The sequence below is a fragment of the Hetaerina americana genome, unplaced genomic scaffold (genome assembly GCF_022747635.1).
Source record: "Hetaerina americana unplaced genomic scaffold, ioHetAmer1.1.p SCAF_85, whole genome shotgun sequence".
Taxonomy (NCBI): Eukaryota; Metazoa; Arthropoda; class Insecta; order Odonata; family Calopterygidae; genus Hetaerina; species Hetaerina americana.
The window spans coordinates 1,340,750-1,357,500 of NW_027287483.1; the positions used below are offsets into that span (position 1 = coordinate 1,340,750).

At 41.3% G+C, this 16,751-nt stretch overlaps 1 protein-coding gene across 1 annotated transcript in view; it reads left to right on the forward strand.

Moving 5' to 3' along the window:
* The first annotated feature begins 5,891 nt into the window (after nucleotides 1-5,891).
* LOC139698409 (uncharacterized) overlaps nucleotides 5,892-16,751 on the forward strand; it is a 127,178-nt gene continuing 116,318 nt past the window's right edge. Inside the window, exon 1 of the mRNA XM_071597306.1 lies at nucleotides 5,892-6,198. Within this exon, the coding sequence (XP_071453407.1) occupies nucleotides 5,892-6,198 (307 nt within the window). The remainder of the gene's footprint in view (nucleotides 6,199-16,751) is intronic.

A 16,751-nucleotide genomic window follows, 5' to 3' on the forward strand; every position in this document is an offset into this window, starting at 1 on the left:
AGATTCCATTAAAATTCGATTTTGGAAGATGAATTACAATCTGGATACCAGGTGTTTGCTCATAAAACCTGGAAACCCGAATTACATACATGTTGACAATGACAGTTACGGCAGATCTGCAAATCACGGAACCCAGCTTCCCACGTTGGATTTTAATGTCACAACTAATCAGGAGAGAAGATATGAAACAACCAAGTTGTACAGTGCAACTGCAGAATGAAATACCCATACTAGGGCTAGAACTGACTCAGATGGGTGGAAGATGCTAACCATTGATTGCAGGTAAGAAGATTAGGCAGACAGGCAAGAAGAAGGAAATGGAAGAATGAAAACACTGAATTAGCTAGAAGAAAGCACAAAGAAATACATAATAAAATTCATGTGGGAAACTGATAGGGCAAAAGAAGTGTGGTGGAAGAGGTTATGAGATGATTTGGAAAGATATCTAAGGAAGGGTGAAGTTGGTCCATTGTACGGGAAGGTGAATGCACTGTCAGGAAATAAGAAGGGAAAATCAGTTCAGACAATCAATCATACGCCAGGAATATTATTCATTGACCTAAGAACTCTTCAGGAGAGATGTAAAGAATATATGGAGGATTAATAAATGGTTAAGATATTAAACCAACTGCAAAGATACTAAGCCTGCAAGATTGAACACAGAGAGAACAATTTGATGCTTAAGTCTAACCATAATTGATTGATAGATAAAAAAGCAATTAAAAGAATTCAAATCAAATAAGAGTGTGTGGATAAACTATATTTCCGCAGAGCTACTTAAGATTTAAGAAAACTTGGAAATTGGAGGAAGAATTTTTGATGGATTAGAATTCAAGGAAGAGGAATTAGATAGGAGGATTTTGTTAGATCATAGTTAGTCTTTGTAGTGGGAACATAGGAAGAAGAATTACAATTGGTAAAGAAACTTTCATGAGAAGGAAAGAATTAATTACAGGAAAGTTGAGTAAGGCTGTTAAAAAGAAGTTATTTAACACCTTGATATTGAGCATGATTCTGTATGGGTGCAGATACATGGCCGTTGAAGCAAGAGAATTGTCATAGAGTGGGTGCTTTTGAAATGTGGGTGTGGAGAAGAATGGAAATGGTGAAATGCACAGAGGAAAGCAAGCAAAGAAGTACTAGGCATGGTGGGGGGGTGGAGAAGAGATTATGGGCTGAAATCCAAATGAGGCAGGGAAGATAGATGAAGAGCATATTGCATGGTGATGGGATGTTGAAAACTGATAGAGAGGAGAATGATAGGCAAATTAGGAAGGGGAGGAAAAGGGAACAGGGTAGCGTAAGCATGTTGGATGGGATGAGGGAAGGAAGAAAGTATGCGGAATTGAAGAGGGGCTTCTTGTAATGTTGGATGTCAAGTTGTGTTTTGCAGGATATGCACATTAATTTATTGTTGTACTATAGTATAGCCTGTGTCCATCCAAACCTACATTAACCAGTAGAATACTAGTAATAGTTATACATACCTGTATTTATAATAAGATAGCACTTGCAAATAAAAACAAAAACACAAAAAAAAAAGAAACTCATATTTCCAAATTTTCCGTGGCCAAGCCACCATTCTCAAAGGAGAAAAGGAATGAACTAAGGAGAAGGATATAACATAAAGGGCTGGGGTGCTGGATGGAAGGGTAAGGTGGGCAAAGATTTGCGAGGAAAAGAGTTGGGAGGGGAATTTTAAGAAGTGTGGAAATAATATGGAAGGTTTTGAGGCGGACGGGGGATGAAAATATCTGAAGTTTGGGGTAATTAATGTCTAATATTAATACATGGTTCATTTCAGGAACCAAGGTGCCAGGTAAATGCCCGATCTATTGTTTTGAGCTTGAGTGGAGGGTCAGAGGTTGGGAGGGACCCTCCATTCCAACTTGAAGTTTTCTTCTGTTCTAATTGATTTTTCTTCACAAGTTGTGCTTTATTTTTTTATTATTTCCTACCTGTGCACAGGATGCTCTCATAATTCTCCACTTCAAGATGGTTCCAAGTATTACAAGGAGTGTGTGGAAGTGTGCACCGCTTGCACCCTTTGAGCTAAAGTGCCCTTCGCTCGGCCACTAATGTTTTGAATGCCCTTTGCAAGATGCCCAACCCTTCTGTAGGGTCATTCAAGAGTGCATAAATGTCACTTTGGCAATGGATTTTTACACTCCCAGAGACTCAGAACCAAGGACAAGTCCGAGGACATACTCCCAGAGAGTCCGAGGTTGGACGTGACCATGGTGCATCAGACAGGTGAGTGCACCAACGAAGACTATTAGAATTCGATACTCAGTGCACCACTCAGTGCTCAGTGCAATGGGCTGACTTCGAGGGCTGTGCGAGGGGAAGATGGGATAAAAAAGAGATTTAGTTACTAAAGTCTAAGTCAGTTACCAAGTGGTACATTGAGTTCTTCCTTGGTTTGTAGCATTTCCAATTTTTTTGCGTGGATATGACGTCATTGACAAAATTCTGCTAGAAATATTAAAAATTAGCTGGAAGAAATGACCCTAAACCCCACTCTTTGGGAACCAAATGTGGTTTAGAATGTGGAACTTAACAAAATAATGGATAAATATTACAATTAAATATAGGAAAGATCATACACCAACTCCCACTAGAACTAATTCCACATTTTCTATGGTAAATATTTTAATCATTTTTTTTAACTCTTTACATTACATAGCTGCAGGGTTGTATAAATTGCACTTTACATGTAAGCCACTGCTCATTGGAGCAAAAAAGTTTAGTCACAAGTTTGCAGCAGTGCTTCAATTTCAAACATTTTATACTTAATTCAATAACCTTTGGGTGCAGAGTTGAGAGGCGATAATTAGAAAGATAGCAATGGGATATCTTTACACAGCTGTAACATATCGTCATCATACTTCCAGTGGCTGAACGAGTTAGCATAAGTTTGAATCCTCCGACGGGCAGGTGCTGATCATCAGTCGACATAAAATCTGTAGGAGGGTTATCACTTTATACATTAAAAAATACACTCTCTAGGAAATGAAGACGACTTTATTAGTGTGAGTAATAAAAAACTGTCACCACTCGACCACTCGCTGTTCCCATGCTTATCTTATCCTTTCTTCTGCGAATACATCTTAAGGGTACTCGTGATAATGATCATGCCTGCCTTAGTTCCCTGTCTGTTACTGTCCATTGTGATTTTCCATCCACCACATGCACTTCTCCAGTCTGCATATGTGTAGGTTTAGGATAATCCGCCTGCCCCTCCAGTCTACCACAATCTTCTGCGATACGTTCATCAAATTTGCCCAATTTACTCCACCAGATTCCTTTGCGAAATGCACAAAGCAAATAAATATACCCTGGGTATATACTTTATTACCTAATATCAGAGTTTTTATTACTGCTATGGTACCACACGTACCCTTATGCTTTTTAAAGACAAACTAAGGTTCTTCTGAGTAACCATTTTACCTCTCATTCGCTCACTCGTTTAATATCTTCGGTAGTACTTTTACCTTGCGCAGAATTAAACTAATAGTCCTTTGGTATTATAAAACCGTATTTTTAATGACTTAGTTAATTAATACTTCAGCTATTGATTTATCTTTTTGAGAAGGGCAGTTATCCTAAACGAACTATATTTTCAGGCCGATTTCCGCCCTCATTAATAGACGTGGACGTAAAAATGTCGGTCCAAAAAATTCCATGTATTTCCGCACCTTCGAATAATTTGGCAGGGATGTTATCGATCCCGCTGAATTTTTCGATTCATTTCCTTTAATGCCTTTTCTATCTTCCAATCAAATATGCCTCGTCCTACTTACCTTAGAATATCCCTCTAATAGAAACTCTCGACGTCTGAATCCGCAGCCGTGATGTTTATAACATGTACGTCGTCTTTGTACATATTTTCACCGAAGAACCTGAATCCTTGCACGATTAATAATTTTCCTGCCGAATCTCTTTTGTGTGAACATATAGTTTTTCTTAATTCCCGATATTACGTTCACCTTTCTATAGAGCGAACTCATGTCGCTCTGTCTCTGTACTCGTAAACCCTTATTACCCTAGCACTGCTCTTTCAACCACGTTTCTTTTGCCCGATCAGTTTCTCGTCTCAATTTTATTGTTTAGCTCTTTGTACTTTCATATCCCTAATTATGAGTTCCCTTTCTTCCATTTCCTTCTCTCATCCATCTTCCAAATCATATTTTCTCTAATCCATGGCTTCCTAACCATTTTCCTATCCATCGTTCGTATTGTTTCATTTGCCGTTTTCTTTATCATTTGTTTTAGATATTCCAATTTTTATTCACACCTCTGAACTTTCTTCCTTCAAAGTTTACTTTTAAGTTCTTTCATTTCCTTTATCTTCTTGGCTATCTTTTGTGTAATCCAAAACTTCCTTAATGCTTTTCCATTATTATTTTTTCTCCGTATTTCGTCGCCCTTTTTTTAATGCTTCCTGATTTCTTCAATTGTACATATTCCTTTGTCATGCCTCAAAATTTCTTAAAATTGCCTTTTGATATTCTATGTACTTTTCTGAAGCTGTGGGAACTTATCGTGCTCTTCGTAACTTTGTGTGTTATCATAATATAGCCTAACACATCTCCCTGTATCTCCAGCCATTTTCCACAATGTACCTACGTACGTCTACTGTGGTGTTTAACGCGGTTGTATGTTATAGGCAAGTTATTCCCCTTACAAAATGATTTCTTTCTCCCCGCGGTAGGAGGGCATGTTTTCTTACGCGTACACTCCTGCCTCACTCGCATCATTCGTGTAGTGTGAAATACCCGTAGGTGAAAATATCGTTTAAATGGCTTATCTAATCGCTTTAGTTTTGTGTTTCATTTTGTCAAGAGAATTTTTTAGCTATTGACACGAATGCTTTCACTTTTGAAGCAGTAAGTCTAAATTGGTTTTGCTTATAATGACCGAGAATGGCTTGAATTGAGCGAAGTTTGACAATACATTTACATGCAGCGCCGTGTGGATCCAAGGAGTTATTTTTTCTTGATTTTGCGATTTTTCATTCGAATTGAATAATATTTTTCTCTGTTAAAAATGAATTATTCATGAAGATGTTTTAATTTCACCGTTAACAACTGAGTGCGTTCCTACGTACGTAAGTGCTCGAAAAATGAGAGGAAAATGTGTCCAGCGGTGTTCAGGCCACTGCATAGAGCTTGGAGCGAGGTGTGAATTACGAGAACAACTCTACTCATTCTCAATGTCTTAGATTTTTACACTGACTTAAGGGAAAGAGGAAATTCATAACAAATTTGAGATACCTCAACAATATCTAAGTTTACGTTTTTTCATTCCCGCATAAGACGTTAAGAGCAATTGGTTTGGGCTTATTATATAATGCTGGGTAGTTCATAATTTAATCTGTATCGGGTATCTAATATTGACGCGTAACTCGCATTATTACTTTGGGTTAGGTGAATTTCACTTCTCGAAGATTTCAATGTCGAGTTCAACTTAGCTCAGTTGTAAACATTTTTTTCAAGCTTCAAATTTAATTTTTACAGCCTCCCCTAGCCTGTCTTGAACTGCATAATACTCGAGAAGGCAACTAGAGTCACTACTAATTAGAAACCCGTACAACTGGGCCGGGGCACTGATTTCGTCGGCGGCCACAGAGAGCCTTCCTCCCGTGAGGCATCGGCCGCAGTGGCGTCCCACCACGGCCCCAGGTCGCCGACCACTCAGGTGCTCCCACCTCACCCCCCTCAATTCCCTTTCCCCGGAAGCCCCCCTCCTGACTCCCTCCTCCCCATCCCCTATTTTCACCTCTCCCCTCATCCACCACCACCGTTGGGCGGCGATTGGCGCGTGTAGGCAGCGGCAAGCCAGGCGTCAACACAACCGATTCTGCCTCAGAGTCGTAAGCGTCGGTGGACATGAAGGGTGGCGCAGAGCTCGGTTTTCCACCGTTGTCATTTTTAGGCCCGGGCAAGGAAGAAAATGGCCCGAGCCGTTCCCTCGGGTCCTCTCGTTCCTCCACCTCAACGGCCCTCTATGAGAATCTACCGCTTCGCACGGAAGAGAATGCTTACGACGAGCTGCCAAGACGGAGCCCGCGGTGCGTGGCTTCGTTGCCCGTCGGTGGTTGCCTCCTACCCACAGCCGCCAGACTACTGCTCATGGCATCGCCCAACTGCCGGCAGGAGGAGGGAGAGAGCTCACGGCCCAACATCCCATCGCCCGGTGAGTTAAACGCGCTGCCGGATGGGTGGCCTACTGCATAAGAAGGAACCGTAATTCTTGAGCTGGAATGCGTTAAACCCCTGGAGGATAGAGAATCGGGAAAGTTTCCCTTTGTGTTCCTTATAATGTCGGTATCGTTTTTCTTTCTTGTGATCCTTTCTAGTTCTTGATAAGGAGTCTACGATATATTCCGACTCTATTATTCGGCTTGACGTTAGGCAGACGAAATACTTTTTACGTACTATGTGTTTTCTCAGTTATTTTCCCCTAGTTGAGTTTTAGTTGACCCGCAGATCCACATGAAAATTTCAAACTAATTTTTTCGTTAGCTCTTGGAGGTATCTTCATCCGCATACCTCGCGGAACTGGATTCCAACGTAGAAAGCATATTTATGCACACATTGCTTTTTCAGATGAGCTAAGTTGACGTGTGTTATTATATTTGCCATTTGTCTCATTTTTCCTGCGTAAGCCTATCGGTGCCCATACTAAAGATTACCGAAACGTAAACATTAGCCGAATGACCTCTTTATTCCAGTTCCCATGCAGTAATTGAAGTTACAGCTATTAACTTAAGGATGTCGGCCAAGGCCATAATTTCAATACGTAAATGATGACCTTAAAGTCATCACAGTCCTTGATTGTTGTGGTACGATATATATATATATATATATATATATATATATATATATATATATATATATATATATATATATATATATATATATATACACGATATATATATATATATATATATAACCATAAACACAGTAATCAACCCAAAGGTTGGTTTGGTAGGTGTTATAGTTATATATATATATATATATATATATATATATATATATAACCATAAACACAGTAATCAACCCAAAGGTTGGTTTGGTAGGTGATGGTAGAGTTCACCCAGTACTAAGCCCGACGGCGTGTGAAATTCACACATCAGGGTAGGGGGGCCAGTTCCTTTCCCTGTGCCGGTTATGGTTTCCCAGGAAGACCTGGTACCCGAAAAATCACATAGCTTGGGTGAAGCTGCAGGTGCCCAGAGACTTGACCGGGAATCGAACCCGGGTCCCTCCGATCCGCAATCCAACGCTCTACCCCGTGGACTACCGCGACCCACACACATATATATATATATATATATATATATATATATACACACACACACATACACACACGCTCATTTTGGAGCCGAGGCGGGTCTAACGTCCGCAGGGAGTGGTCAAATACCACTTCAGGAACAAGCTTCCAAATAAAATAGGTGGGTGACGCGAGCGAGCCGCAGTCAACACGACCACCGGAGGCACGTAGTGTATACGTAAATTATTAGTAAAAATCGGCGGTGCGTATTGCGTTCAGATTGTACAATGTTATTACGATATCACCTGTGGCCCATTGTTAATTACAAATTTTCTGTCTAAGAGCATGGCATGTAAAAAGATGTATTTAGATGTGAGTTGATGCTGGTTATTGAATGAAAATATCATTTCGTACCTGTTGGATTGGATTCCATTAATTGATCTCATGCAAGAAAAAGGGTTTTAATTCCGTCTACATAACGTCCCGAAAAATCGCAGTGAGTTTTCGATGATTCGTTCTTGTGGTCATGACTACGTATTTTATTCTCTCGTGACTACATATTACCTTGATAGCTGGTAGTTAAGTGTTTGTTAGATACTTTGACTCGCACAAAAGTGACTCTACTACCATATTAATGAAACCGGAGTTTGTTTCGATACTTGAGGGTAGAGCTCACTTCGTACTAGCCGTCAGCACTTACTCGACATGCTTCCTTCAGGGTAAGCGAAGGCGGCAGTGCCCGTCCATGTGCCACCTGCAGTTGCCAGAATGGTCTAGCCCCCGAAAAATCACACAGCTGGGGTGAAGCTGGGGGTATTTGAGTTTTGCGCAAAAATCTTACCTGGTATCGAACCCAGGCCCTATAGGCAGTAGCCAGGACCCGCTGAGCTACCACATTCAAATAAATGTAATAAAATAAATAAAGATAAATATTAACTTCTTAGTATAACTCAAAATTATAAAAATACCTACACCACGTATAGTATTACCTGCCACCAGGTATCCTCCCATCAACATTTTCCTAAGTATATCAGCTTCCTTTCGGATTCAACTTATTGTTACTTTATTCATGTAAGCGTTCTGATTGTCCATTTATGCCCTTATAAAATGTTCCGTTGTGTAGTGTGTTCGAACCTTGCGCGAGCTGCTTTTCGGCATTGTGGTAGTCGTACGCCCACTTCTTCGTGATGTCACGCCTTTACAATTTTCCCCAGCCTCTTTTTATATTTCGATTGGCCTTAAGGTTGAACATTGCCGAAATGATACCCACGTGAGGATTTTAAGTCCTGATATTTATAAAATTAAAGCGATACATCAGTGATTTTCAAGAGACTGCGAGCTTATAACGACTGCGGTTAAAGCTCCACCCCTCCTTCCCTGGAGTGTGCATCCCGAAACTTTGGATTTTTAGTCCACTTTTCCGAGTCTCGTATTTTACGAGTCGCGCCTTGTTCATAAAACCCATGTCTTTCCGAAGATGAATTCTCTTCGAAGGAACGCAATTTCGGTACAAAGCACTTTACGGGAAATTTGGGTTCGATTGGTTCCGGCTTCTTTATTGTGCATTGTTTATTTATTCGGTTTATATTAAATGGTTGACATGAAATCGCGATTGGCTCGAAAAGAGTATTTTTTGGAATTCTCAATCTACTGGTTTCTCTAAGGCGAATTCTCTTAAAATCTAGCGCAGAATCGCCATAGATATTTTCCATAGGCGCCTCAGTGAGGAAGTACATATATTAATGAAACGATTTTCGGACATTTTTGAAATTGTCGAAATTACATAGAAAATTAATTGAGTGAGTTCACTTGGTCAATAAATTAAATTTTTGCATTAAAAATGGATATTTATCAAGATACGAGGTGGTGTGCGTTCCTGCTTAAGCAATTGAAAGTGTCTGAAAAATGTTGGCATTAAATTCGATCAGCACGAAATACTACGAGGGTCATCCGGAAAGTAGTACCCGTTCGTGAAATAAAGACACAAAAGTAAATATTAACAAACATAAAAAATTTTATTTGAAAGAGGATACTTTAAACTACTTCTCAACATAATCTCCAAGCAAATTAAGGCATTTGTCATAACGTGTGACAAGTTTCTGTATTCCTGCTGCATAGTCCTTCGCCGCCAGCTCATTGAGATACGCGAGGGACCCATCTTGCACAAATTTTTGCATAATGCAGATGGTGTTTAACAATTTCATGAACAATTGTTCGAGAAACATTGGGAAAATGCTCACAGATGTCATCAATTGTGACGCGCCGATCGTTCCTCACGAATTCGTCAACTGAGCTCACCAGTTGGTCTGTAATGACAGACGGTCTCTCCGAACGCTCATCGTCGTGTGTGTTCCCCCTCCCCATGTTGAAGTTGCGACACCACCGCCGAACAGACGACTCGTCCATTACATTGTCTCCATACACCTCCTTTAATTGGCGATGAATATCACATGGGCGAACGTTTCTTGCATTGAGGAATTTAATCACTGCCCTCACTTCACAACTGGCGGCGTTCTCAATTTTTTTAAACATTGTAAACAATCACAGAAACAACACAGGCAATGCTAGCGTCACGCAACTTGGCTCAGAGAAGGCAGACAAGCCACTGAAGCTATCTGACCTCGTCCAGCGGCTACTCGCGTCGTCAGCACTTCAGGCGGCACGAACGGGTACTACTTTCCGGATGACCCTCGTATTTAGGTAGGTCCCCATCGCATCGTTTTAACCAAGTTACCACTGTATGCAGTCATTTCTCCGATCGATGATATCGATAAATTTTGGGTGAATTGAAAGTGAGTCGATCTCTGAGGTTGCATTCCTCGTCGCCCACGCGAGTTGAATTTGAGAGCGCGGCGTCGCTGAGGCCAATCAAGTTCTGTGTGGGTGAGTTCGCAAAATTTACTTCCTCCAAATTTCACACCTTTTCGTCATCATCCGAAAACAATGTGCATTTTAAAGAGCGAAGGACCACTCGTATCCTATAAATGTTGTTTATGGTAAATGAAGTATGTATGTAATGTATGTATATTCGAAATTTAATCCAAATCTCATCAAAACTTGTGGCAGCTAACTGAAACGTGTGGGGGCGGAGGATTATAATTATTTCAATGCATAGATGTTGCGGTTAATACCAGAGGATGGCATTGTATTTGTGCTAACTGAAACTTCATAAGTTACGCCATTACCAAATATTTACTTTTGGGCACATATACCTCAGTTCTATCATCACCCTAGTTTTATACGCTGCACAATCTCTTAGATATGCCTTGAGAAATTAAGCGGAGGTGAAAGGAAATTGCAAAAAGATGTGCTATTTTATAGATCACGTATTCTTCTGAATTTTCTTTTAAAACAGGTGAATGCAAATTTTATTGACTTTTCGTTTGGTGAGTTTTCGTTAATTAGCCACAGAGCTTTTGGCAATAGCTTTTCAGTTTGATCTTTTACAGGGCAAAATTTGTCGTAATCGTTTCAATCTACGTCTTGTGAATAAGGTAATTGTTTAGCAATATTCAATGAATTGGATTTCAAAGGCGTCCTGTCATTGAAATCGAATAATTGGACAATCCTTATGTGTATCAACGATTGCCCTCAGTAATTTGTTCAGTCTCTCTCTTGTTAAAAAGTGAATAAGATATAACTTTGTAAGTTCCACTGATTTTTATTTTAAAAACGACCGCTTTCGTCGAATACACGTAGTCGACATAATCAGGTAAAATATAGAGGACCTTTTGACATTTATGTATACGAGGATGTGGTGTAAGGGGTTTTTCGGTGGATGGGAGGTTTGATGTGGAGGGCTAACTTGGGAAAAGGGGATGGGGAGGCTTGTGGTGATGAGGAGCGGTAGCAGCGAACGGTTGAGTTGGCTCTCCGCAGGGGGTTGATGATGGTGGTAGGTAGGGGAGACGTACATCTACATCTACATAATACCCTGCTGTGGCCGGGGGTGTTAGGACACCACCGGTAATTACGAAAGAAAAAAAATCGCATGAAAAAGCCATAAATATTTACTATCCACCAACAAAACACGATATACATACAATCATGCAAAAACCCTTACACCCCACAAACATGCAAACACTCAAACCACAAACTAACATACACATGCACTTACAAATATCTAATACATTTGCAATGTCTAATTTTGTTCCGACTAGTAAATTCAATGTTTTTTAATATTTCTAAAGTGACTGGTTTTTTACTATTATGATTTCTGATTGTTCTGGGTAGGCATGAGAATTTGAATCTATCTGTACTTGAGTCTATCTCCCTTATTTTATCCTTTTGGTCTGATCTACCAAAGTAGTGTGGGGCCATTATACAGGGGGCCATTATACACCTGTAATTCCTTTAGTGTCATCGTTTAACTCGTTTGTTCTGAACCTTTCTAAAAGTCTACGTCTCGCTTGTTCTCTTCGTGCTTCAAGTGGCTCCCAGCCTAAATCCCCTAAGAGACCTGTCACACTTGTGTTCTTATCATAACAATTGTTAACGAATCTGGCGGATTTTCCCTGGACTTTATCTAATTCTTTTTACCAAATTTTCTCCCAAGGTTCCCAAATTCTTGCGGCATATTCCAAATGAGGTCTAACTAGAGCATAATGACACTTCTCTTTAACTTTCTCATTATATTTCCCCGCCACCCGTTTAATGAAGCCGAGTTTCTTTAAAGCGGATCCGCATATTGTCCTGATATGTGCTCCCCATGAAAGGCGTTTTGCTAGAACTACCCCCAAATATTTAACTTGATTGGCGTAGTTAGTTCTGAACCCTCTATTTCGTAGTTAATGTCCTGTTCGCCCCTTCCTTGGTTCCAAAATTTTAAAACTACGCATATGTCTATATTAAGCATTAATCTCCATTTCTTGCACCAGATTGTGTCTAAGTGTCCAGAGAGTAGCTCGCAATCTAGACGGCTTCTTATTTCCCTGTATACCGCTGCGTCTTCAGCAAATAACCTGAGACTGCTTCTAACGTGGGCGCTTAATGTATCTTAAGAATAGAATATTATACTTCCCCAGGGGACGCTGGAAGTTACATCTTTATCCGTTGAGCGCAACCCATCGATGACTGCTATTTGTTTGCGATTTGACAAGAAGTCTCTAATCGAATTAATAATTTTCTTATTGATTCCATAGTACTTAAGTTTGTGTAACCGTTTATTGTGTGGGACTTTATCGAAGGATCTTTTGAAACCTAGGAATACTGAATCGACTTGTGTGTTGTTTTCTTCCGATCTAAGTACATCGTGAATGAAAAGACCAAGTTGTGGTTCGCAAGATCTGCTCTACCTTAATCCGTGCTGGTTGTGGCTTAGTATTTTCCTCCAGCAAGAAATCTGATAATGTTAGTGACAGTAATGTGATCCAATATTTTACAAGAGATCGATATGAAGGAAATGGGTCGGTAATTGGTTGGTTTCTCCCTATCGTCGCCTTCATAGATGGAACCCCAATACGGCTGGTATGATGAACCTTTACATACCTCGGCAGAACAGCCTGTGGACTCACTCGCCGCAAGGGCGTAAGAACTCGGGGACTTCCCCCGTCAATGACGTTGGCCCGGTATGAAGACCGGCGTAAACTTGGGAGTCAGGTATCGGACCAGCTGGTATATATTTTGTTTGAACAATCATCAACTGGAAATTGAGAAGGTTCAACGCCGGGTAGTCCGTTTCGTTAAAAAACTCTTACGATAAAACGAAAAGCGCCACTGAAATGCTTCTGGAGTTGGGGTGGGAATCATTAGAAGAAAGACGATTCAATGCTAGGTTGAATTTACTAAATAAATTCAGATCCGTATGTTTCAGCACCGAGGTCTCGCAAATTATACGCTAGCCAACATACATTGGTCACTTGGACCATGTGGATAAAATTCTGGCCAGATAAAAAATAGATGCCAGAACTAGCAGACTCAAGGACTTCTCCTTCCCACGGATAGTACGAGATAGCAACTGCAGGGTTAGAGACAGTAAAAATCCCACCGAACACCCTCAGCGTCTAGGGAATAATTAGTTTAACTCAATTGCATGCACTTTCACTGACCTCGTGTGTTTTGTTGTCAAAACCCTTCCTGCATTACCGCATTAAAGTGTCATTAAATGATGTGCTGCTCTTAACAGTATTGCTTGCTCTGCTTTGTCTGTTTTTAGGTTTCCCTTTCCATCTCTCATCTCTCTCTGCGGGGGGGACCCTCCCGCTACCCGAAGCGTTGGGTCACATTCCTTACCGGTGTCCTTAGAGGAGGAGACGGTTGTATGTTGCATGTCCATGTGGTAGTGGATTTTCGTTTCTTGTCAAATTCTAGCTTGTACATCATTGGATAAATTTTTTACTGCATCCTAAGGTGCATTTGTTTGTCAGTTGATAGTACATGTATTTGCATGCGTGTAATATGAAAGGATTTTTGCATGAATGCATGCGAAACTGCGGGTATAGGTTTGCATGGATGTGTTGATTTTGCAAGTGGTTTTGTTCCCTTTAACGGGAACCAGTTACCCGTTGTCTGAGGATGACTGTTGGTGCCCACCCTCAGACATCTCAGTTTTGAATCATGTTGAAGCAATCAGTAGTCAAAAGCGCTAAGTCTCTAGACCAACCCTTGGTATTCTCCTTTATTCTTTCTCAACTTGGTCCTCCGTCAAACCTCAACTATTGCCAATGGATCTGTGGCATTCTCATCTCTTTCGACGTTGCGTGGTTGCGAGCGCGTTTTTGTCTAAAATGAAAAAAATAATCTCCCCGCACCCACGATCGCCATGAGCGGACCTCGCTGCGGGCGCTCCACCGCCCTCATCCTCGTGCTCCCTATCCATTTCCGTGCCCTTTTTTTTAATCTTTGTGTTCCGTGGAGCTCGCTTGCGATGCGCAACGTTTAAGGTGTCCGTGCCCTCTCCGGTTTTCCCACCGTATTTATCTCAAGCGCCCATGACTTCAACTTAATAAGTCATCCTCTGGCGTCCAAGGCCACACCACGAACCCAACCGCCGCCTCCCCTGCGCGAGGCTGAATGTCTCTCTCCTCGCATCCGCCCCCACTCTCCAGCCTACCCTACCTCCTACTTTGGCCCATCCTTTCATCCAACTTCCGAGAAATTCGTGTAGAGAGCATTTCATTACCATGTTTCTGGTGCGGAAAAAGTTCTCGCGGCTTTGTTTTAAATACCATTTGCCACCAGCCTTATGGGAAACAATTTTCCTCGAATGTGCACAGTAGTTAGTTCGAATGTGCACAATAGTTACTTCGGGTAACGCTTATGATAGATCAAAGGGAAATCGTCGGCCAAGGATTGGGATTATTACATTTAACAATATCGGGATGCGCTTTTATTTAACATTTTCCCGGAAACCGTTCAACTTTTTTAAATTTCATTATTTATTAACGTCATTTGTCAGGGGCAATGGATATATTTATCTTGGTCACCGTCCCAAATTTGCTACCTTGCCTATTCAGTGAAAAAGTCATTGAGCTGATCCCAGGGATTGTCTTAGTGGCAGTTATTCGTTAGATAAAGAGCGTTCAGTGGAATCTCCATCCCTACTCTCTCCTGCGAAGACGGCTCATTTGGTCCTTTACTAAATAAACACGCTCTCTCTCTCTCTCTCTCTCTCTCTCTCTCTCTCTCTCTCTCTCTCTCTCTCTCCCTCTCCCTCTCTCTCTCTTTCTCTTATTATGCTCAATGCACAAACTCATCGCAAACAAACTCAATTTGCCGGGACAAAATTTCCCATTGACAATTTTGTGAAACTGTTTTTAGGCCTGCTTACGAAAATTAACATAGATACGAGTATTTATGTATGCTTATGCACCCTTATTAAATTTTTCGATGGTCCCGGCCAGCTTCATGGGGCAGAAGTAGTTGCGGTGGAAGGAACCAGGGGGTGATGCGGAGAGGAGGGAAGGATATAGAGAGAGGGTTAAGAGATGGGCGGTTGTTGGAGTGGGAGCGGTGTGGGTGTGCACAAAAATTTAATACGGGACATTGGAAAGAATTAAACTGCACTGTACAAGCGATGTCTATTATGTTTATTTGATTTGTCGTGTCTGTAGAAGGGAGGGAGGAAATAGTTGATCCTTAGGAACCTTTATGGGAACAAATGTGGGTTGCGGCATATTTGGGAATTTTTTGGCGGGCTGGTAGGGAGAATGCTCGGTGGTTATTTATTCTAAAATTCAGGGGCGTGAGTAATGGCCACTTTATGTAGTCAGGCAGCGTTTACTTTTTAAGGCACTGCGTTGCAAAACGGAAGGTATAAGACATTTGAGATAAAGTCATTGGGGAAGGGAATGCTTATAGAGTACGGGGCCTTCAGTCTGAGGAATAGTCAGAAGAATTTTGGGGATTTACCATTGAGGCTAGGGTGGTCATAAGGCTTCCCACCGAGACGACCCGGGTTCGAATCCTGGAGGCGGCAGATCTTCCTCGGAGGTATCCCGATCCCTACTTAGGTGCTTTGTGGAGGGCACTTTGAGTGAGTACGCCGTCCGTCGGATGGGACGTTAAGCTGCGGACCCCTTGGCGCCTTTCGTATATATATAGACAATTTTTATTGCTCTGGGAGCAAAGTCCCTTGGAGCAGAATACAGGTTACGTAAAGAGTAGGCTAATGCCGACGCCGGGTTTCTCCACCCTTTATCCTTTCCTGTCCATTCCTAATGGCGCAAATGAACTTAGCTGTCGATCACCTCCCCTAAAACTACTGCTACTACTGTATTGATAAGTATATTATAAAGATTCCCAAAACTTTTCAATACTACGGTGGTTTTGGATATTATGCTAGCGTGACTCTTTTGCTGGAAACAATTGGGAAAGGATATTTAAAAATATATTTGAGACTTTCACGCCGGAAAGTTAGGTTGTGCCAATCGAAGGAGTGTTATAAGTGTTGTTGTGGAAGGTGTAGGTGGCGCACGAGTGTTAACGGTTTTGTAATTTGAATTGGCATCCATATCAGGGCAGAGAGGCATGCTGAACGGAGAGATATTCGTTTGGAGAATCTGAGTTATTGCAAAAGCAGTTACCATAAATGGAGAGAAAATAGGAGATAAACGCTTTGGAATGCGGAGCTTTACAACTAATAAAGTATAGATCAAGATTTTTGTTTATGGGTTTAATAAAGGGGTCTATATGGACGATCTTCTACTGACCGCCTTCAACCTCCGTAACCTTCGTAAACTTTTCTTCCTTAGTACGTGTAAATTTCATCAATATTTTCTCACAATCTGTACTTAACATCACTAAGAGTCTGTGGCCGTAATGACAAAGTTGTCCCCCTATTGTATGCGTTTATTTCTAGGTATCCGGTTGTAGAACAGGCGGCGAGGAAAGAAAAAATAAAGGAAGAAATTTACTGCCTTTCTGGCTCCCGAAGGGCCGCGGCCCCTTTGCCAGTGGATGAATGAAGAGTACTGTTCTGTTCGGAAGGCTACGTGGCGGGAACAGACGAGTGTGAGGAGGAGAGAGTGAGATTT